The following is a 24,141-nucleotide window of genomic DNA, read 5'->3' as shown; positions in this document are numbered from 1 at the left end:
TAAATTAAATAACTAAGAAATGAATAATAACTAATAACTGAATTTAGATCTAAACAATTTTAAATAACAAAATCGAATTTAACAAGAACTAACTATTTTAATTATCTAATCAATGATAAACAATGATTCAAATACTTAATCTAAAACAAGGAATGAAAACTAATTAATAAACTAATTGAAATTCTCAAAACTAGATCTAGAACTAAGGTTTAATGTCTACTCTAATGGCTACCTTCTAACCTAAACTAATTGATACTTAATAGCTAAGTCTTGTGTGTGTAAATGGAGAAGACCAGATCCATATTTTCGTGCATGGGATGAGAGTCCATGTTTTAGGCCGGAAAATCGAGCCCAAAGCCTAATTTCTTCAAATCCAGGGCCCCACCGGTGACTTTGATTTCAATAAGCTTTTTGTTCACTTTTGCTCCTCTAATTGGGTCAATGTTTGAACCATTGGAAAGCTCTTTTCGAGCCGGTCGTTTTGACATAAGGTACACCTAATTCTGAGGCCTGAGTCCAAAGATACGATCTTCGAAAGTTCTGCTAACTTTTGTGTGCTGTTTCTGCCCGTCTTGGCTTTTAATCCCAGAACTTCTTAGCAACCAACCCTTTACTCCTTTATATCGTCAAAGTGGCACATTTCTACACATAATTGAGTTCCATGCCTGAAATACATAAAAGCACGTAATTAGCATTAACTCTTATTTATTACTCGCATAATTGGTCTAAAAGTATTATTATTAGGGGGTTAAAACTACAGTTTTGGGATCTTATCACTCTGGTATGGCTATCACCTTATTGATGTTTGGCTTGAAGTATGGTGTTGTATATATTTTCTTCAAGATTTGACTTGGCGTCCTGGAGAAGTTGGAGAATTCCCTCTTTGTGTATGAGGGTTTGCTGGCGTTGGATCTCTTGTTGTTGTTGTTGTTGTTGTTGTTGTTGTTTGAATATTGCTTTCTTTCCTTGGGTTTCCGCTTTCTTTGCTAACTTCTGCGAGGACCTTTTGCCTTTGCACTTGGCCATCCACTCTTCGTATTTGATGTATTTGTCGACTCGCGGGTACAAGTCGGTGAGGTGTCCGGGCTTGTTGCACATGAGGGACCCCTGCTAGGTCGAGTCGCCCAAGAGGCGTTTGTGAGCGTAGAAATTGCAAAATCGTCACTGAGTCCTGACTCCAGCGAGAGGATCCTTCTTAAAACGTCCTAGGAAGGCTCGGATCGTTTCACCATGAGCTTGTTTGAGTTGGAGTAAAGGAGTCCGTGTCGGCGCTTCTTTCATTGTGGGCCGAACTCCGCTCTTTAACGTCCTCGCAAAGTCATTGAAGTTGTTGATTGAATATGGAGGGAGTGTGTAAAACCAGTCTATTGCTCCGTCCTTTGAAATGGCTGGAAAAAGTTTGCACTTCAGGTAGTCGTAGTCAGGATGGCTGTAAAGTGCTAAGATTTGGCTTAAGCGAGCTACGTGCTCACCTGGGCAGGAGGTACCGTCATACAACGGGAACTTTGGTTGAATGAACTCTGAAGGATGTTGTTTGTCTCGGATATCTTGGATGAATGGTGATGCTTTGTACGTCTCTAGCATCTTCTAAGCGATCTGGATCGCGCTGGCTCTTTCACTTGACTTCTCTAGTTTTTGCGCGAAGTCTTCTAAACACTGATTGGTGGTGTTGGTTAGGGTTGCAACAGTGTTGTACTCCTCGGCTTCTGTGGTGTCATTGTTGGCATTGGAGTTGGCCTATTCTCACATTGTCTGGTTTTCTTGTTGCAAAGTGATGAAGGCTTCTTGGAGTGTCTTCATCTGGTTTGCTAATGCTTGTAGGTTGGGCTCCATTGTGGTTTTTCTAACTAGCTTCGTGGGCTTGAGAAAAGAGTGGTTGTTCTTTTCTTAAGGAAACGAACCGGCAGACGGCGCCAATGTAGATGTTGGTTTATTTTGGGACTACGACCTAATGATTCGTTGGATAGGAAGTGGATGCACTCTTCTTGGGATAAGAGTTGCCTACGTATAAAGTTTCTCGGGGTAAACTTGAATCAAGCTTTACGTAGTTCATCTCTCTCTATTTATAGATGTGTGCTTGAACCGTTATGGATTGCAGATCCATCTTGTATGCTATCTTGATGATTCGCCATTACTCTGATGTTACAAAATAAATGACTCCTTGATTGTTACGTTGACTGAGCTCCAAGATTGCGCTAGTTGATATCTTTCCATGAATGGCTGTAATTGCTGTTGGTAACGACCTGGGTGTTGGGTCGTTGGTACAATCTGATGTTGTGGGAAGAGCTGAAGTAAGACATCCTGCCTTGTGGACACGTGCTCTGTAGTGTAGAATGGAGGGTACTTACATATCCCAAACACAAACAAATTCCACTTTCAAAACATCAAATTCATATCCCAAACACAAACAAATTCCACTTTCAAAACATCAAATTCCTATACCAAACATCCAAATTCATATACACTTTCAAATTCATTTCAAAACATCAAATTCCACTTCAAAACATAAAATTCATTACCACATCCACTTTCATTTGCAATACATCAAATTGCACATAAAATTCATTTCCACATCCACTTTCATTTCCAATACATCAAATTTCACATAAAATTCATTTTCAATACATCCACATCAAATTCCAATTCAAAATACATCAAACTGAAAAAAACATAAATTACATCAAAATAGGAAGCCGCGATCAAAAATCAATTTCGACTATTGTACCGCCCACCACTGCATTTGCACATAGTCAAGTTGTACGCCTCCTGGAACTCGGACCTTGCTTCCTCGGGAATATTATTCCCACCCAATTGCAGATCTCTCTCTAGGAAGTGACTAATTTCATCGATGACGTTGTTCTATCGAAATAAAAATGCAAAACAATTATTAATTACCATTTTAAAAGAGCATAAGCAAAACACAATTAGAAAATCGCAATGCTCACAATCGGTGCACAAGTGAAAAGTGTTTGTAGGGAGAAATGGATAGGAAGTCGCTAAGGATTTACTAATCGAATGTGAGAATGCCTCACATACCACTCCATGTAGTTTAGATGACACTCCCATGGATAAGTACAGATGGGTCCTCGACTGTTGGGTTGGATCACTTGATTCTGCCATGCTCCCAATATATAGGCCCAACAGTCATCAATGTCCATCTCACGTTATACCCGCGTTCGGCTATAGTCCTGGTCGTCCAATTTGGTGTTGGAGGAACTGAGGGTATAAACTGCACATGACCCAACTGACGCACGACCCTTGCAATAGCGTAAATCTCCACAATGTCAAAAAAGCATATCACTCCCTCAAAAAAGGCAATGTCATCGACTGGGCGTGTAGCTCTGACATTATTGTATGGGCGCCAATCAACCTTAAACAAAATAAAATGTATCATTAATCACATACTCCAATTATCAATTACTAAAAAAAAAATTTGAAACAAACTGAAATACTTACATTGAATACTGTCATATCATCAAGTATCATTTCGATAATCTTTGCAATGCATGACATGTGTCTTCATATACAGTGCAGAGTGGTAACTGTGTGTCTAAGAACACGCAACTCATACAACTTATACTCAAAGTTTGGGATTGGCCTAAATAATGGGAAATACTCATACATCCACGCCTAGATATATACACACACAGTTAACATACTAACAGAATAATATAATTAACATTAAAAAGAATCTGCAAAATATTTAAGTTTTACCTGTAGAAAAGTCGGGAAGCCTGAAACACCTTTCACCTTCGCACACATGGCAGTCTCAAGTCCTCTATACAAAAAGGCCAAAATTGCTGCACCCCACGCATATTCACTGATCTCACTGAATTTCAGCAACAGTCTCAAATAATAATAAACAGGCACTCCAGTCCCAGACTTGTCGGTGAAAAGGGTACATCCAAAGAAAACACAGTAGATAAGCTCTTACAACCCGCTGTACCTCCGTCAAAGTCAACACCTTCCTTTTTGCCTTCCCATCTTTATCCTTATCGTGGACCTTCCCAGCAAACTGGCTCTACATGAATTCTAGCCTTAGCTTTGAAATGAACCGGTTCACTTCTATCTCCGCCTTAATCAGAGGCAGCGAGATACCCAGAGCACGGTGTAGGAGATCCTCTGATTGTTCACGGCTCAACTCCATGTTCCTTCACACTGCTCTACCTCTAATAGAGATGCCTAGGATTTGGGAGACATCATCCTAAGTCACAATCATCTTCCCAAACGTCATATGGAAGGTGTTGGTCTTTAGATGTCATCTCTCCACAAACGCAGAGACCAACAACGAATCGTGATGCTTGAAATACCCAAATACGAGATCATAAAACCCAGTCCTTTTAAGCTCTCTTTCAAATCTGGGAAAGTTTTTGAACTCGTTCATCACATCCTATTGGCTTAACTTGGATAGATGTGGAACATACTTCAACACTCCGCGCTCCGGCTGAAACAATAAAAACTCAATGAGGAGAAACAAAAGTTTTTGTAAAGTTAAAGGGAAATCAAGATACTAACTCAATGATAATACCTTCTTTTCCCAAACATCGCAAGCCACATGCACCACATAGTTATATAGAAGCTTTGAGTCAGTAGGGCCACCACCACCATACACAACGTGTGTACTCCAAATCATCTTTGAATTTTCTCACATAATCTTCTACTGGAGGTGCTTCGACTTCCACCGGTGCTTCATCTTCCATCAATTCTTCCAAATCATCATCCTCCTCATCATCGTCATCCGCTTTATCACCCTCCTCATCACTAGACTCTTTCCCATCAACTCCATCCTCACCATCATCATCCCCATCACTTTCAACTACACTTTTCTACGATCCATTGCTACATTTACATCTACATCTAAATTTTTATCTACATCATATAAATCTTTATCTACATCTAAATCTTTGACATTAATATCACCTTCACTCTTAGTTTCACTATCACTCTCAGTATCTATATTATTCAAAACAACCTCTTTCTGGTCCCCTCTACGCACTGAGGCCGAGGTGCCCGCTCCCCTTCTTAATTATCTCCTTCTACATCACCTATATTAGTAGGATCAACATCATTCTCTTTTCTATCGCCTCTATGGATTGAAGCAGATGTATTCGACCCCCTAACTCTCTTCTTTCCGGGCTCAAAAAGTCCGGTCAGCAATTCAAGAAGAGGAACCGTCGCCACCAAACAACTTATGTATACTCTTGAATGTAGATTTAGCTACATTCTTGACATTCTTTGATCATTCCTACTAAGAAAAATAAAACAAGTATTAGTAACTATAATAAATTTAATCAAATCTAAATCATATTTTGATTTTTAACACTACTATTACAGTTCCAAAACTTCTAAACTTCCAAAAATTTCAACAAAGATTACTTCGTAACGAAACAAATGTCATAATTGGTATACCACTAAGATTATTAAAAGAAAAATCAAACACCATTAAATTCAAACAATTTCTAATAGATAATGAAATCGAACTAAAGCTAACCAACAAACTCGGTATTAAACCGGACATTGCATTACTACTCAAATTAAGCTTCCATATATTTTTCTATATTTCCAAACTAAATTACAATGCTTTATACATTTCGAGCTAAATTACAATTCTTTTCGACATTACGACCACTACAATCATTAAGATGGATAGTTGAATAACACAAACACTCAAACCCTACAATCACTACAAACACTCAACTCTATGTCATTCTAAATGAGAAACTTGAACACTCAACTCCTTATAAACACCACAATCACTACAAACATTCTAAATGAAATTGAATAAAATGAAACACTCAAGTCCTTACAAACACTACAATCACTATAAACATCCTAAATGAAATTGAATAAAATGAAATAAAACGAATAGAATAGATAGAAAACAAGTCAGTAGTATTTGGTATTTGATGAGAGCATAAGAGAGAAAACGAGTGTTTTTAACAATGGCGGTTGCACAAGAAAGCAGACGAGTGTTTTTAACAATGGTTCACTTTCTTAACAACAATGTGCTGATTTAATTGTCCAAACTCGAATTAAAATGGTGAGAAAAAGTTTTTGGTTTTTGGTTTTTTTGGTGAGTACATGAGAGAGATGATACCGGTTAGAACGGTGAGAAAAGATTGTTCCCGGTCATGTGTCCGTTTTAAGTGGGGGTGTATTGGGCCTGCTTTGAACTTTGTTGTTGTGCTTATGCTGGAGGCTGCCCAATCTAATTCGGTAGTTGCCCAATACAGGAACCAAAAAAACTCGTATTCCAGTTATTTTAGAATGAACTCCTTACTCTTTTACCCGTTGATTTCTGAAAACGCTAATGGGCTTTATCGGAAAAAAGAAAAAAGAATGTTCACACGTTTACACAATTACCAGCCAAGTACAACTAAGTAGCCGCACACGGTCTTCCAACTTGTACAGACAGCAAAGCCACGCGGAGCACGTCCCATTCTCAAAATAGCATATATAATCCCCTATCAACGCCTCACATTTAGTCCCTTTCTCTTCTCCGGAAAAACACTACTCGCTTATGTACTAAACTAATACTACGGAAGTAGTCAAATTTTGTCCCCTCTCTAGTCCTTGTCTGAAACAGGCATCACTTCATTCCCTGCTTCTAGCCGGCGTCCCATTTTTCATCAGTTTTGACATTTGTAGTTTGCTCTCATCACTCCCCCATTTTCTTTTGTTTGAACTCTTCGTCTTCCATTCTTCTATACCTACAATTAAAAAAGTCATTTTTCTTTTCGTCATGGCGTGTTAATGTTTTTGACTCAGTCCCATAATATAGCTCAACAAAACAGCTCATTCTATTTCTTTAATCAGTTTTATATCTCCTTAGTGCTGCTCTAGTACGTACTTAAATTACTTGCTCAATTTAACGAGAAAAAGAAAAGAAAAGAAATATACATTCTTTCTTTGGTCTAGTTATTTGTTTCTTGATCGAACTATTTTTGTTACCAGATCTGATTAGATGGCAGCAAGATCTTTCAAACAAACTCGGTCGAGCTTATCGTCGTCGTCTGATCTGGGGGAATCCAATGGCAACAACAATAGTAGACCACCACTAGCCCCACAGCCGACGGTAATGTTTGGTCGTAGAACTTCATCTGGAAGGTACATCAGTTATTCTAGGGATGATCTAGATAGTGAATTAGGAAGTGGGGACTACTCAAGTTATACAGTTCATATACCACCTACTCCTGATAATCAACCAATGGATCCATCCATAACACAGAAAGTTGAGGAACAGTACGTTTCGAGTTCCCTTTTTACAGGTGGGTTTAATAGTGTTACTAGAGCTCATCTTATGGATAAAGTAATTGAATCAGAAACTAGTCATCCACAGATGGCTGGGTCTAAAGGCTCGTCTTGTGCAATACCTGGTTGTGATGCTAAAGTTATGACTGACGAGCGGGGTAATGATCTTTTACCCTGCGAATGTGATTTTAAGATATGCAGAGATTGTTATCTTGATGCTGTTAAGACGGGTGGGGGGATTTGTCCTGGGTGTAAAGAATCTTATAAGGCTACTGACTTAGATGATGTTGGGGTTGCGGATAATGGACGACCACTTCCTTTGCCACCAGCTCTTGGTCATAGTATGTCAAAGATGGAAAGGAGGTTATCGTTGATGAAGTCGACTAAGTCTGTCTTGATGAGGAGCCAGACAGGCGATTTTGATCATAACAGGTGGCTGTTTGAGACTAAAGGGACTTATGGATATGGGAATGCTATTTGGCCCAAGGATGGTGGGTTTACTGGTAAGGATGATGATGGGGTTAATGAGCCTGCAGAGCTTGTTAATAAACCGTGGAGGCCACTTACGCGTAAGCTGAAGATCCCAGCTGCTATTATCAGCCCATATAGGTATAATTACTCCCCACTTGTAATTATTTTACTTTGTTATATCGTCTCTTTTCGTTGTTGGGAATTTGTGATTAATTGCAATTGTTATGTCATTTTGATGCTTTGATGAAATAATTGTTCGACAATCTTGAGTTCCATATCTTTGTGGCTTTTGCACTGAGTTTTCTTTTACAATAATCGAATGTTACAGAAGTAAGACATAAATAAACTAGTGAAAAAAGAAACTGTAATGAGGTATGATGGACATGTCTTTCTTACAAGACATTTTCTGATCTGAAATAATTATGTACATTTCGATTACTGGCATAGCCGAATTTGTGGCCTAGTTTTGGATGTGCTCAAATTGATCGTGTATATATAGAGTAACCACACATTGAGTCGAATATCCACTTAACTTTTCGACCAATATATCAACTAGGAGTCAGCCTCTTCTCAAAAAGTTTAGCTTAATGAGGCAAATCATTATCAGTTGTGGAGTTTGGATCTAGAGAGGCACTCGGTTTTATTCTCAGACATGAATGTCCGCAGATCTAGTACTGTTATGTCTTTAATATTGTGTCCAAATTTTTAACGGGCATCTATACGAATCCAAGTGATCAATAATATCATGATTTTTATTTTTATTTTATTTTCATTTCATTTCCTCCTTAGGTTATAATCATAACTCATAAGAACCTGTTGGTGGTATGCACCTGAAACATAGTAGTTTTGTTTCCGATTCCGACCTTGTGGTATCTTGTAAAACGTTCATACTGAATTTTGAGATATGTCTAAGCTACTGATTACATTTAACATCTTAACTATATGAAGGTCTGTCCAGTGGCTTATTGGTCAAGCCTTCAAGAGTTAGCCCCAACATTTTAGATTCAGTTTGCACCTTCACAAGAGAGTACACCAAATCTTTTGGGGTTGAGCAAGTCTATGCAGTTAAATCGCTACTCGGTCGAAGAGCGAGTAGTGAGTAGGTCTACTCGGTCAGGGATTAATCGGCATTAATCGGGTGATTTTTTAGAACACTATATTTTCTTAGAAATACTTGTTAACTATATTTAACATTGAAATACCAACATAATGGAGCCAATTAAGAGCCCAATCAATCAATAAACAATCAAAACACTCAATCAACTAAAATAAATATGATTAAAGTGTAGAACTTTAAAGAATCGAGAGTTGATCGAATCGGCGAAATGTCGAGTTTGATGTTTAACAATGAAATAGTGAACACAATTACTCGGCTAATCGGTTAATAATTGGCTAATCGGGACTAATCGGCCGAGTACTTGGGGAGTTTTTGAGCTTGATTGTGATCGGGGATTAAATTGTTACTCGGGTCGGCTAAGTAGCGAGGACTCAACGATTTAACTGCCCAGGAACAAGTTTGATTAATGCAACCCCCTTTGCTAACCTTGTAGCTAGGAAGTTTCGAGTAGCGAACAATACAATACCATAAAGTTGGGCGATGGGGTATTTTTTTGTGATCTTTAACTATTATTTTTAGTATTTAACTACTTAATATATATTCATTGAATCCAGCCATGCATTGTGTTTGATACTCTATTGCGTTTGATACATACGTCAATAGGATTTTATAATTTTATGGGGTTTGACACTGTCACACGCCTCGTGTTTTTGTTCTATAGGTTGTTATGAAACACCAACAATTAGTTAATGAAAATGAACACTTTTATAGGTTGTTCTATAGGTTGTTATGATGTGCATATTCATACTTTTTCCCACAAGATAATGTGGGTCAAGCAATTGATTCAGTTTGGATTGATGAAGTTGTGAAACTTGTATAGGAAATCATAAAACTATTTCTATGAAAATAAAAAAAATATAAAATTCTTTCTATGAAAATAAACGTGTTTGCCACATTTTCTTATATAGTTGTGTAATACCCCTTCAAGTGTCGTTGCAGCATCTTCACCTGTATTTATTTAAATATTCGTTTGTGATGGCCAACTAGTTATTTATTTATTGGAAAAAATTTCACAGGCTCCTGATCTTTGTTCGGATGATTGTTCTATCACTATTTCTCATGTGGAGGATACAGAATCCGAATAATGATGCAATCTGGCTATGGGGAATGTCTGTGGTCTGTGAGCTTTGGTTTGCCTTCTCCTGGCTGCTGGATCAGCTGCCCAAGCTCTGCCCTATTAATCGTGCAACTGATCTTGCTGTCTTGAAAGAGAAGTTTGAAACTCCAAGTCTTAGCAATCCTACTGGAAAGTCGGACCTTCCAGGAATCGATATGTTTGTTTCTACTGCTGATCCTGAGAAGGAACCCCCTCTCGTCACTGCAAACACCATCCTATCTATTCTTGCAGCTGACTATCCTGTGGAAAAGCTAGCTTGTTATGTTTCTGACGATGGTGGCGCCCTACTAACTTTTGAAGCCATGGCTGAAGCTGCAAGTTATGCTAACATGTGGGTCCCATTTTGCCGTAAACATAACATTGAACCACTAAAACCCTGAGTCCTATTTTAATTTGAAGAGAGACCCATACAAAAAATAAGGTGCTCCCGGATTTTGTCAAGGACCGTGAGACAGTAAAGCGTGTGAGTATGATGAGTTCAAGGTTAGAATCAATGGGCTGCCTGATTCTATCAGACGTAGGTCGGATGCCTATCATGCTCGGGAGGAAATAAAGGCCATGAAGCTCCAGAGACAGAATATTAGCGACGAGCCATTAGAAACTGTGAAGATCCCAAAAGCTACTTGGATGGCTGATGGAACCCACTGGCCTGGCACTTGGATGGTTCCTGGACCTGAGCACTCTAAGGGTGATCATGCTGGAATCATACAGGTACTGAATTGAATGACCCTACTTCCTTTTGAATTTATATTATTTGATAAGAATGTGATATACCCAAAATTACTCCTTTTACCAGAAATTATTGGTCTAAAAAGGAAACATACTTTATTAACTGCAGGTGATGTTGAAGCCTCCTAGTGACGAACCACTTCAAGGAAGCTCTGATGATACTAGCAGGCTTATCGACCTCACTGATGTTGACATCCGTCTGCCTTTGTTGGTTTACGTTTCCCGTGAGAAGCGTCCTGGGTATGATCACAACAAGAAGGCTGGTGCCATGAATGCTCTTGTACGAGCCTCTGCCATTATGTCCAATGGCCCCTTCATCCTCAACCTTGACTGCGACCATTACATCTACAACTCTCAGGCACTGAGGGAAGGCATGTGCTTCATGATGGATCGTGGTGGGGACCGACTTTGTTATGTTCAGTTCCCTCAAAGGTTTGAGGGTATCGACCCCTCAGATCGTTACGCAAACCATAACACTGTCTTTTTTGATGTGAATATGCGAGCCCTTGATGGTCTCCAGGGTCCTGTGTATGTAGGAACTGGATGTCTCTTTCGTAGAATTGCACTCTATGGCTTTGACCCACCTCGATCAAAAGAACACCAATCTGGTTGCTGCAGCTGTTGCTTTCCCCGTGGCAAGCGACCTGCCTCAGTCACATCCATGCCGGAAGAAAGTCGTGCTCTTAGAATGGGAGACTCGGATGATGAAGACATGAACATCTCACTGTTTCCCAAGAAATTCGGCAACTCGTCCTTCTTGGTTGATTCAATTCCGGTGGCAGAATATCAAGGTAGACCACTTGCTGATCATCCAGCTGTGAAGAATGGTCGCCCCCCAGGTGCTCTTACCATTCCCCGGGATCTTCTCGATGCATCAACAGTCGCAGAAGCTATCAGTGTCATATCATGCTGGTATGAAGATAAGACTGAGTGGGGTAATCGTGTGGGATGGATCTATGGATCCGTGACAGAAGATGTTGTCACAGGATATCGTATGCATAACAGAGGATGGAAATCAGTTTATTGTGTCACCAAACGTGATGCCTTTCGAGGGACGGCCCCAATCAACCTTACTGATAGACTCCATCAGGTTCTCCGATGGGCTACTGGCTCCGTTGAGATTTTTTTCTCCCGCAACAATGCTCTTCTTGCAAGCCCCAGGATGAAGCTTCTGCAAAGGATTGCTTACCTCAATGTTGGAATCTACCCTTTCACCTCCATCTTTCTAATCGTTTACTGCTTTCTACCAGCACTATCCCTCTTCTCTGGTCAATTTATTGTCCAGACCCTCAATGTAGCCTTTCTGACTTACCTACTCGTTATCACTCTGACCCTTTGTATGCTCGCTGTCCTTGAAATCAAGTGGTCAGGCATTGAGCTGGAGGAGTGGTGGCGGAATGAGCAGTTCTGGCTTATTGGAGGCACAAGTGCCCACCTTGCTGCAGTTCTGCAAGGTTTACTTAAGGTAATTGCAGGGATTGAGATCTCCTTTACCCTGACCTCCAAGTCAGGTGGAGATGAAGATGATGAGTTTGCTGACCTATACATAGTTAAGTGGACATCCCTGATGATACCACCAATTGTGATCATGATGACCAATCTGATCGCAATTGCGGTTGGGTTTAGTCGGACCATATACAGTGCTATACCGCAGTGGAGCAAACTGATAGGTGGTGTGTTTTTTAGTTTTTGGGTCCTAGCACATCTTTACCCTTTTGCCAAAGGACTGATGGGAAGAAGAGGAAGGACACCAACAATTGTGTTTGTCTGGTCAGGGCTTATTGCAATCACCATATCACTCCTTTGGGTGGCCATCAATCCGCCTGCAGGGAGCTCAGGGATTGGAGGTTCTTTCACGTTTCCTTGATTCAATGCATCCCCACGGTGCTGTTTTGGAAGTGCAATTGAAGGTAAATCTAGTATGTCATAACATCCAATTCTTTCCAAGGCCAATAGATTTTGCGGGTCAGTCATTCACCAAGTTTAATCATCCCCAGCAATTGTGCCTGCATGCTTTCAAGGGTTTTTTTTTTTTTTTTTTTTTTTTTTTTTTTCTTGAATTGATGTTTTTAGTGGAGGGGACTAGTTTTATACATTAATATGGATTCTTTGTAATTTTGATTGAAAATGACAATTGAAACATATCTGACTCCCGTGGAAACCTTTTGCTATATAGATCAACTTTAAATATCCCCACAGATTTTCCCTTTCATTTTCGGGTTAATTAGTATTACCCCCCACTAGATGAACCAATTAGGATTTTTCCCCCACTAGATGGGAAATTAGGGTCTCCCCCCTAAACACACGGTCAACTTGGTTTGACCGTTAACTTTCAAGTCAAACAATTGAAAATTACACAAATGCCCTCATTATTTTCAAAAAGAAAATGTTCAATTTTAATTAGGTGGGGGCATTTATGTCATTTTTTTTTGTTGTTTCAAACCTTGACCGCTGACGTGTGTTTAGGGGAGACCCTAATTTCCCAAACCAAGAAATCCTAATTGGCTCATCTAGTCGGGGTAACAGGGGGAGACCCTTTATTTTCTTATTCTTTTTCCCCCTTTTTTAACTGGTGTACTTGAGGAGCATGATTGGTGATCTTGTACTGTTTATTACTAGTTCACCCTTTATTTTCTTATTCTTTTTCCCCCTTTTTTAACTGGTGTACTTGAGGAGCATGATTGGTGATCTTGTACTGTTTATTACTTTACCCAGAGTTAATAGGTTCTGTAAGTAACTCATATAAGTTGTTCCTTTGCACTTTTTGGATACACGCATAGTTATTGTATTTGTTAGGTTTCGGCAAAAGCACAGCTAATGCTCGAGGTACTAATTACCAATTAGATAAGTAATTAGCAGCTCCCAGAAATTTTTTAACGTACAAACATTCTTAAACCAGTATGTTTTCCAAGTAGTAGGATAAATACTAAGTAGAATCTTCATAGCAAAATTTCAATCAGATTTCTGGGGGAAGCTTCTGTCGTAGAATGAATGATGGCTCGGTGTTTTGTTGTATTAAAACAAAGTATATCGAAATACCTGCAAGAAAAATCACAACCATCAGTAATTGTGACTCCAATTCGTGCTTTTTATAAAAAAAAAAAGATTCCAATTCGTGCTTTGTCACTACTATATTTTACATCAGCACTGATCTTTTAGTGGATCCTCTAAATCAGAAAGTTTAACAGATGAATAGTTCGTAGGTGATCGAGAACACTCTTTGGAGATTCCAGGGCCTTTGCGTGTCCAGTAGCTGTAAATAATGCCAACTTAGAAGACTTGGCAAACTAGATTCCTAATCCGTTGAACAATTGTCACATTCCACAAATTAATGTGATCGGTTTTCTTCATTAAACTGGCCTACAGGACAAGAAGATGAATCGAAACTGGTCACATATTTTGTCATTCGGCTCGAGTGGGTAACTTTTCATTGACCAAGGGACTAGATGAAAAACTATAGTTTGTTGAGAAAATTCTATTCAATATGTCTGTATTTTAAAGAGGACTCCTTTGATGGACGAGCAATTTTGATCAGATGGTGAGCTGATGTAACCTCTTCCTATTTGTGGTAAGCACAGTCATCCTCAAAGGGACTAAGAAAGCTGTGGCTCTTGAAAAATACTCTGTACACAGTAGTCTTCAGTAATTGTATCCTTTGGATATCTTAGGTGACTTTTGAATATATCTGACTAGTTAATAAAAAACTATTAATATTGAGTAGTTGAGAACACTCCCACGAAACCACGTCATTCCCATTTTTCTTTCTTTTTATTTTATTTATTTTATTTTTATTTTTATTTTTTATTTTTTATTTTTTTATTTTTTTTTTCGAGATAACCTTGCATACAATATATTAAAACTCATAACCATATTGGAACAAAATTTGCCTCCACCATACACTTTGGCAGAGCTCATAGGTAGCTGATGGATTGGCCACTGAGCTAGCTAATGGGCATCATCATTAACGTTCCTACTTAACTAGCTAAAACTAACAGATTCTAAATTACTAATTCTTGTTACAGCAAAATGTAGATCATTTAGACTTTACCTACACCCTCCTTCATTAAAGGACTGGATGATCTTTTCACAGTCTCCTTGGACCAGATAGTTGTATCTTCCCAAATAGCAAGCCAACAACACTGCTACTTCACTCGCCACCATCTCTGCCTCTTCAGGACTTGTTGCTTTAAAATTTCTAACAGCTGCTCCCACCATATCTCCAACATCATTCCAAGCCATACACCCAGCACTCGCAGATCTAGTGGTCCTGTGAAATGCAGCATCAAAGCGTATAAGAATACTACCATTTGGGATAACTGGAAACAAATTATTCAAAACATTTATTGGAACAGGATTGTTAGGAAGATTAGGAGGAGCTTATCTGAATGCTTTGCAGCAGCTTGCTGTGACAGTTAAGCACTTCCTGAGAAGCCTTTCCCTGCTGGGGATCTTGTGCTCAAACTTTGCTTCATTTCGAGCTTTCCAAATATGATAGAGCATCACACATCAATACACCCCAGCTTGGGTGATATGTTCCTCACCACTCGAGCACCATATCATAAAATGATTCATCCAATCTCTGATAGTATTATCACTATCACTCTTGAACCCCAAGGTCTTATCCAAACTAGACACCCTTGATCCACTCACATCCAAAGAAAAGATGTGTATCTGATTCCATGGTACTCCAGCAAAAAGGACATGCAAAGTCTCCATGTAGCTTTCTTTCCATCAGTAAGTCCCCCATGGGTAGGCCTCTTTTATAGACCTTCCAAAGGAACATTTGGATATTAGTTGGGAGACTTGATCTCCAAATTCTAGAGATAGTTCTTAGGCTGAAACTGGAGGACTGCCCTTCCCAACTCTTTTGGGTTAAAAACTTATAGGCAGTCTTCACAGTAAAAGCTCCTTTCCCATCCCCAGACCAAATCATCTTATCTTTTTGAGCACCTATAGGCATTACCACCACCTCTTGAATATGTTTGCTAACCAGAGGTGGAAATAGCTGATTCAGCCTTTGAACATCCCACCCATTGCCACTGGGGAGGAACAAGTCAGCTACATGGGCAAGTTTAAGATCTGGGTGGTCAATTCCCAGTTATTGTAAGGTGATAGGTCTGCCTTTTTTACAGAGCCAGGGGTTCTGAAAAATTGAAGTGGTTAACCCATTTCTAATAGTCCAAATAAGCCCCCCACTTATAAGGTTAAACACCTTATGAACCCCTTTCCAAATGTAAGAAGTTGACCCAGGAGGTTTGAGCACATCCCCAATCCATTTTTGGCTATAAATACTGGTAAAGACTTTGGTCCATAAGGACTCTAAGTCAGTAGCAGCTTTCCAAGGTAGCTTAGCAAGCATAGCAATATTCATGTCTCTAGCTTTGCGAAATCTTAAGCCTCCCACTTGTTTAGGTTTACACAGCTGCCTCCACCCAATGGTATGGACACTATTAGACTTATGAGACCCATTCCAGAAAAAGTTTCTACAGGCTTTATCAATCTTGTCACAAGTAGAGACAGGAAGGAGGTAGGTAGACATGGCATATAAAGGGGTAGCCTGAGCCACAGCTTGTATAAGGGTTGCTCTCCCTGCCTGGGAGAGCAGCTTAGCTTTCCACCCCTTAACCTTGCCATGAATCCTATCCACGAGGTAGTCAAAGTCCTCAGGTTTTTTTTCTGGATAACATGATTAGGACTCCCAGATACTTGTCCTTTGGATCAAATAACTTCATTCTCCAGAATCTTTTATGTTTGAACTTAACTCGAAATCTAACATTTCTGCTAAAAAAAATACTAGATTTGTCATAGTTAATCAACTGACCAGAGGCCTCACAATACTCCTGTAAGATAGTCTTACGATGACTACTATCTTTAGGAGTAGCTTTTGAAAAAATAATCAGATCATCTGCATACAACAGATGAGAAATAGTTGGAGAGTTCCTTCTGATTTTTATACCTTAGATCTCCTCCCTATTCTCAGCTTGTACAAGCATCCTTGATAAGGCCTCAAAAACCATAATAAACAAATATGGTGACAATGATTCCCCTGTCTAAGACCTTTTTCAGGTATAATTTTCTTAAGAGGAGATCCATTCAACAGAACCTTAAAAGAAACAGTAGTAAGACATTGCAAAACCATATTTCTCTAAGAAGCACTAAACCCCAAATTTTTAAAAATGCCATCAAGGAAGGACCACTCCACCTTATCATAAGCTTTTTCCATATCCATCTTTAAAGCCATCCATCCATTTTTCTTTGTTTTCATTTATTTCATGTTATAGAAAGCCTCACATGCCAACCCAATGTTATCCCCTATACTCCTCCCCTTAATAAAGGCTCCTTGGAAAGGGGACATAATCTTATTGATGTGGCACTTCAGCCTATTAGCCATAATCTTAGAAATAATCTTTGTAGCTAAAATTGCACAGGCTAGAAGGTCTGAATTTGGCCATATGATCAGGGTTAGACACTTTAGGAATCAAAGCAATAAAAGTTTCATTGAAGCTAGGATTCAGTCTACCAGAAACAAAAAAATCTTGAACAAAAGCAATGATACTATCTCCAATAATATCCCAGCAGCCATGATAGAAGATACCTTGGAACCCATCAGGCCCAGGAGCCTTGAGCTTCCCCATCTTCCTTACCACTTGCCAGATATCATTAGCAGATGGTGCAGCAGTGAGCATATCATTCTCTCTATCAGTAGTAACAGACTTAAACAACTCCAAAATGTTGTTATTATCATCAGGGCAATCAGAAGTAAAAATATTCTCAAAATATTCATTAACAGCCTTACCCACATTAGTTCTTCCTAGCTGTCAGTTACCATCATTATCTTTAATGCTCTCAATCCTATTTTTTCTCCTTCTATAGATAGTAGAAAGATGGAAAAATTTGGTATTTTTTCCTACTTTCTTTATCCAATGAGTGGTAGATTTTTGTTTCCAATAAGATTCTTCCTTCATATACCACTCAAGCAAGGTGACTTTAAGAGCCTTAGCTTTATTATGATTCTCAATGGTAAAAGCCTTTTTTAAAACATTTTCCAGCTTTCTTTGAGTTTTTTTTTTTAATATTATGGAAAATGTTTCTAAAGACATTCTTATTCCAAAAATTAAGATTTTCTTTTGCGGCATGCAATCTATTGAGAACATTTTCATCAGGCATATCATACATAACAGACTTCCATGCATCATCAATACATGGCTTACAAGAAATATCAGATAACCACATACTAAAGAATCTAAAAGGTTTTAAACATCTATCTTCAGGATTTGTGAGAGAAATGTGCAAGGCCAAATGATCAGAAGATGCATTAGCAACAGTTCTCACATATGCATGAGGGAAACATGTCAACCATTGGGGGGTGGCCATAACACGATCTAGCCTTTCGAAAACATGAGCTCCAGGGGTTTTGTTATTGTTCCAAGTGAATTTAGGGCCCTTGAAACCCAAATCCGCCAACCCCAGATCATTGATGAAACTGTTTAACTCTATCATGTACTTTGTTAGCCTGCTACCCCCATTAAAGTCCCCAAAAAGGCACCAAGGCCCAAGCACCAGAGGAGCTATGTCCCTCAACTTAGTCCAGACCCTTCCTCTACGACAAGGTACAGGGTCACCATACACAAAAGAAAAAAAGAACACAGTCTTATTGTAATAATTTGAAATTTTACCTGTTATCTGGTTCATAGTAGCTCCTAGAACTTCTAGGTCCACTCCATCTTTCCACATGAGTACTAATCCACCACTCAGACCTTCAGCTGGTACACAGAAATATCCACCTATCTTAAGCATCTTACTTACCATCTCTATACGCTTCACATCCACTTTTGTTTCAGACAAACACAAAATATCGATTCCCAACACCCCCATTTGGTCCTTTATGTGTTGAATCGCTGTGGTGGAGCCAATACCAGGCGCAGATCGTCATTGGGGTGAAAGTGACTGTGTAGGGACAGTCACCGCGAACCCTTCTAAAGCATTTGCATTTTTAGCCTTTTATTTATTTGTACTGACAGAGCCACTTGAAAAGGACATCTCCATATGCCTCTCTTCTGATCTAGCATAATGTTCCCAAATACTCTCATCACTATCTTCTGGAGCAGGGGTTGGATCAGATCCTTGACCTTGGAATTTATTTCTTCTAGCCATGGTTTGTCTCATATGTGAATCATCAAATGCCAGAGGTGGGGGTTGTGAGACAGTCTCATCCGAGTCATACTCCACCCCTTTGTCTGATATGGGATTATCCTTGTTTCTTGACCTCCATTTGTCTCATTCAATTCACTGGATGCCGATATGATTTGAGCATTTCTTGGGATGAGAGTCCCCCCTTTCCCTTTCCTCCTCATATCCTCAGCTACAATCTTTGCCTTTTTTGATATGTTGATAGCATTTCTAACTCCTCTCCCTAGCATCTTCTCTTGCTTCTTGGATTTGTCCCCATGTTAAGGCTCAGATGGAGAATCTTTCTTTTTTTGTTCTTATCTGGACTGGAAAGATGAAACCCTGGGTCTTGTGGATACAGATTAGAGCAATGGGTAGATCTGGTTTTGTGTTTCCTAGCTAATCTAGGGTTTCGCACTGCTAGCTGCTTGAATGCCTTTTCATCTTTTCGAACCAGCCTGGTATGTTGAAAATTAGTGGCTTGTTCAATAGATACATTTCCCAAATCTTAGATTCTCTCATCTGTCCTAGATAGACTTAGCTAAAGTTGGTTTCCCAAGGATACCTTATAGAGCTGATAAGGCGTCGGAGTGTGGTGATCTGTGTCTGGGGATTCCAGCTCTCTCGACCTAATCTCTGATGCTTTGGACTCTGAAGGCCGATCCATCTCTATATCTTTCCCATCTTGGACCCCAACTTGATCCTTCTAGACTTGGGTCAAAATCAAACATTCTCCTCCAGAGCAAGATCTAGTGCCCGATATCAAACCCGCATCTGCTGAGGATGGGCTGGGCCCAAAATGTGCACTGTTCTGTGGCCCATTGTGCTAAGGAGTACAGAGCTCTAAATCCACCTCCATGTGCCCCTCTGTGTTTCTAGCCGTTGTGGACACAGATGGCCCCATTGTCTGTGTCTCTGCTGCAGAAGTCTCAACGGCTATATTCCTGTTCAATCTCGATGCTATGCTGACTTTGCCTTTCTGTAAGCGTCCACGTGTTCCCGATGATCTCCCATGGCCGGAAAACCCCTCCAATTATGGAGCTGGAATCTTATTGAAATAAGGTTGTCTTGGTTGCCCAGAGATAGTCACTACTTGTTTTTTCTCGCATGCTATCCTATTGAAGAACTTGTTAGCCTTCAGCATGCTTGTGAAGTTTGGTTTCACATCCTTATCTGATCCCCCACACTTGACCAGCTCATAACGATGTTGTGCTTTTAGACGGCAAGCATAATGGTCATGCCCTACCCCACAGAAATAGCAGAAGATTTCTAACTTTTCGTATTTGAACTTAATATGGAAAGAGGTTCCCATTTCAAGCATAACTGTTAAATCCTTTGTGAATCTCTCCTTGATATCCAGCAAGACACGAACCCTTGCCACCAATTGATTGAATTCAATTGGACATGATATATCTTCCTCAGAAACCTTACCCAGTTCCTCACCAATTATTTTGACATTCTCTTTATTGATATGCTCCCTTGGCAAGCCCCATATCTGAATCTGAACCCTGTAGTTTATCATGTCAAAATTTTAATCTTCAATGCTCTGCATACTTACCCACTCCATGATGGACAAAATATGCCCATGAATGATCCAGGGGCCATTCCTGAGAACATGGTTGATTTCCTCATGCTTCTCAAAGGTGAGCTTGAAGTGTTCACTGGTAATGAGCTCCATGGTAATTTGCCCTCTTGTTTGCCATATGCGATGGAGTTCTTCTCCCAAATCAGCTAGGTTAATTGGATAACCCCCATACCACTTTCCTACTACCATGAGATGTACACTATCATGTTCGTCTGAGTTAATACTTTCTAATCTCACTTGTTTTTTTTTTGTGAACAAATTTTTCATTTCTACTGTAGAAGTTCCATCTTTGCATCTGTTGTTGAGTTAGATGCTTCCCCCCAGAAGCAGGGGGTGTTGTGTGGAGGTCATTTCGCTTACCTCAAAAACTTCAAGAGAGATTGGGGGGGTGGGGGGTTGGGGGCAATCAAGACACAGAAGAAAGGTTTTGGAAGGCGAGGTTAAAAGGAAAACAGAGGCAAGAAAAAAAAAATGGCTGCTATCGCCCGCAGGAGAGGCCGCATCATGGATTGTTGAGAACATATTCCCATTTTTTTCTCAAATGTGAACAGGTCATCCCCTATTTTCTCTAAAGTGGACATGTCATCTTTTTATGTCAAAAATTAAAGACCATTAATATTGAGTAGTTGAGAATGCTCCCCGGAAGCCACGTCATTCCCATTTTTTTTCAAAAAAGTGGACAAGTCATATGTTTAAGCCAAAAACATAAATTCGGCAGGGAAAAGGAAATACACACCTTTTTCTCCTTTGTTCAGCTCTAACCCTATTACACTTTGAGAGAAAAAAAAAAAAAAAAAAAAAAACTCTCAACAATAGGCACAGAAAACCAAAAACTCTCCCTATATCTAGATTTACTTTGATTTTTTGCTGGGTTAGTTAGAATTACCCCCCATTAGTACCCCCCCTCCCCCCATTTTCAAAATTATTAGTGATACCCCCACATTTGTAAGATCCAACGGTCATGTCTCTTCATCTGAAAAAAAAACTTCATCTCGTAGCCGTTGGATCTTGCAAATGTGGGGGTATCACTAATATTTTTGAAAAAAAAAGATAAGTCTAACTAACCCTTTTTGCCAAAGATCCAACCAAAAACTCTCCCCATATCTTAGGGTGTGTTTGTTAAATTTTAACTCATGGAAATGAAAGGAAATAAAATGGGTAGTCCATTATGGAATGGAATGGAAAGGAAATAATTTTAAATGGTATGTGTTTGGTAAACTGGGGAAAGGAAAGTAAAAACTGGGGAAAGGAAAGTAAAAACTGGGGAAAGGAATAATCATGTTTGTTTGCAAAAGCTATGGAAAGGAATAATTGTATTGTTGAGTGGAGTGTATTAGTAGTAAGTCCCTATCTATCTATTTCCTTTCCTTTCCTTTCCACAAAGTTTTCAGGGGTTAGCTAAGGACACAAAACCTTTTCTATTTGTTTCCATATGGAAAAGCCCATTTCCTTTCCATGGGTAAACAAACGACTTAAAAACTATGGAAAAGGTGGACCACTCTTATTTTTCTTTCCTTTCCATAGTGTTTCCATCATAACAAACACACCCTTAGAGATGCTACTTTGATTTATTCGAAGACTACAGTTGGTTAAGCAAACTGTTGAACAACAATCCCTTGCTGAACTACAGAGGCTCAAAGTTGGTACATCTTCTTTTCATGTCTTCTCCCTATATAAAAAAAATTTAACCTTTTATCAGGTAAGACAACTATCTTTGTGTAATACATCTATTTGTGCAGACCTTATGGATAAGGAGAAAAGATATACCTCCAGAATTGCTTGGTTCAATAGATGATATATTCTTGCGCTGAAAAAGAATAATGGTAGGAAGTGTTAATTGATAGTTTTTTTTTACACACATGATAAACATTCTAACAAAATAATATATTGATGGGCTTAAACTTATGCATCATAGAAGAATTATGATGTCTGCGAGTACAAACAACAGCCACAGAGAAGAAGTGCTAAAAGAGTATAGAAGAAGACATCCATAACTAATGGAATATCAAAGTCCCAGTAGTATGTAACTTTCCAAATCAAAATATACAATTTTTTATTTTCATTTGATTTTAAGATACCACATCAATTGATAATGTTAAAAGTCTATTACTGTAGATATTCTGAAGATGAAGGAAACTAATACCAGCATAATTGCTCGAATCAATAGACGATGTATTCTTGCGCTGAAAAATAATAATGGTACCAAGTGTTAATTTATTGTTTTTTTGTACACACATGATAAACATTATATTCTAACAAAATAATATATTGAAGGGTCTAAACTTATGCGTAAGAAAAGAACTATGATGCCTGCAAGTACAAACAATATCCACAGAGAAAAAGTGCTAAAAGAGTATAGAAGAAGACATCCACAGGTAATGGAATATCAAAGTCCCAGTGGTATATATGTAACTTTCCAAATCAAAATATACAATTTTTTATTCTCATTTGATTTTAAGATACCACATCAATTGATAATGTTAAATGTCTATTACTGTAGATATTCTGAAGATGAAGGAAGCTAATACCTGCAGAATTGCTCGAATCAATAGACGATGTATTCTTGCGCTGAAAAAGAATAATGGTAGCAAGTGTTAATTTATTGTTTTTTTGTACACACATGATAAACATTATATTCTAACAAAATAATATATTGAAGGGTCTAAACTTATGCGTAATAGAAGAACTATGATGCCTGCAAGTACAAACAACATCCACAGAGAAAAAGTGCTAAAAGAGCATAGAAGAAGACATCCACAGGTAATGGAATATCAAAGTCCCAGTGGTATATATGTAACTTTCCAAATCAAAATATACAATTTTTTATTCTCATTTGATTTTAAGATACCACATCAATTGATAATGTTAAAAGTCTATTACTGTAGATATTCTGAAGATGAAGGAAACTAATACCTGCATAATTGCTCGAATCAATAGACAACATATTATCGCACTTTAAAAAAAAAAGTGGTAGAATAGAACACCCAGAGCTAATGAAGTGTCAACAAAGGAGTGGTATGTATTTATCTTTTTATAAAGTCGTTCAATAATTTCTGTTGATATGTTATACTTTCCTTTATGCATTTATTACAGAGGAACAAAATACAGAGACATATTCTGATATAGAAGAATTGATACACACACATGAATTAAATGAGCAACAAATCAATCATTTAACCAATAGTATTGGTACAAATTAACTTATTTTATAATGACAAAACAATTCTAATCTCCTTTCTACAAGAAATGGCTTAACTTTACCCTTTTTTGGTATAATTTTCAAATAATCAATGTTGAATCTACAAAGGAACAAACTGCTAAAATAGCTCGCCTTAATCGAAGTCGTTTGTTGGCTTTAAATAAACATAGTCATTTGTTGGCATCCAAGGATCATAACGTAATCAAATCAAATACATTTAAAATTGTATTATATAGTCGGTTGTGGATTAATTAAATCTTAAAGTATTTTAAGTTTACAAAATTTGATAATTTTTATTACGCAGGCCAAACAGGTACTTTGAATCTTACGCTGGCCAAATCACAAATATCAGTGAAAGGAATAAACGTTTGCAAAAGCAAAAAAAATTCATCATGATCTAAGCAAGTATACTAACAGTGATGGTATGTGTTTACTTCTTCAATTATGATATTTTATTCATACAAGAATAAATTTTTTATAAATGTTTGCCAATTTCACTAATA

The 24,141-nt window shown here is 38.5% G+C and overlaps 2 protein-coding genes across 2 annotated transcripts; one reads left to right on the top strand and one right to left on the bottom strand.

Moving 5' to 3' along the window:
- Window positions 1-6,820: 6,820 nt before the first annotated feature.
- LOC147524416 (cellulose synthase-like protein D3) lies at window positions 6,821-12,875 on the top strand. The gene is given in 6 exon segments (XM_086603117.1): window positions 6,821-7,860; window positions 9,856-10,327; window positions 10,329-10,367; window positions 10,369-10,419; window positions 10,422-10,667; window positions 10,795-12,875. Coding segments are annotated over 6 exon segments (3,462 nt in total). The 5' UTR covers window positions 6,821-6,964; the 3' UTR covers window positions 12,553-12,875.
- Window positions 12,876-14,729: 1,854 nt separating this feature from the next.
- LOC147524415 (uncharacterized) lies at window positions 14,730-18,560 on the bottom strand. The gene is made up of 5 exons (XM_086574754.1): window positions 17,784-18,560; window positions 17,281-17,500; window positions 16,507-16,590; window positions 15,978-16,361; window positions 14,730-15,001 (listed from the first exon to the last, which is right to left on the bottom strand). The coding sequence occupies exons 1-5, from the start codon at window positions 18,558-18,560 to the stop codon at window positions 14,730-14,732; spliced, it is 1,737 nt and encodes a 578-aa protein (XP_086430880.1).
- Between the last annotated feature and the right edge of the window lie 5,581 nt (window positions 18,561-24,141).

Source organism: Coptis chinensis, chromosome 1 (genome assembly GCF_015680905.1).
Source record: "Coptis chinensis isolate HL-2020 chromosome 1, ASM1568090v1, whole genome shotgun sequence".
NCBI lineage: Eukaryota > Viridiplantae > Streptophyta > Magnoliopsida > Ranunculales > Ranunculaceae > Coptis > Coptis chinensis.
This window is presented reverse-complemented; position numbering and strand designations above follow the sequence as displayed.

Bases quoted from the DNA above. Each gene is read 5' to 3' on its own strand.
- LOC147524415 (XM_086574754.1), bottom strand. From the start codon at position 18,560: ATGGGGGTGTTGGGAATCGATATTTTGTGTTTGTCTGAAACAAAAGTG. The intron at 17,501-17,783 runs GTCTTTAGAAAC...GGTAACTGACAG, and splicing joins TTAATTTTTGGAATAAGAAT to CTAGGAAGAACTAATGTGGG. The intron at 16,362-16,506 runs GTCAGTTGATTA...CATGTTATCCAG, and splicing joins GGAGTATTGTGAGGCCTCTG to AAAAAAAACCTGAGGACTTT.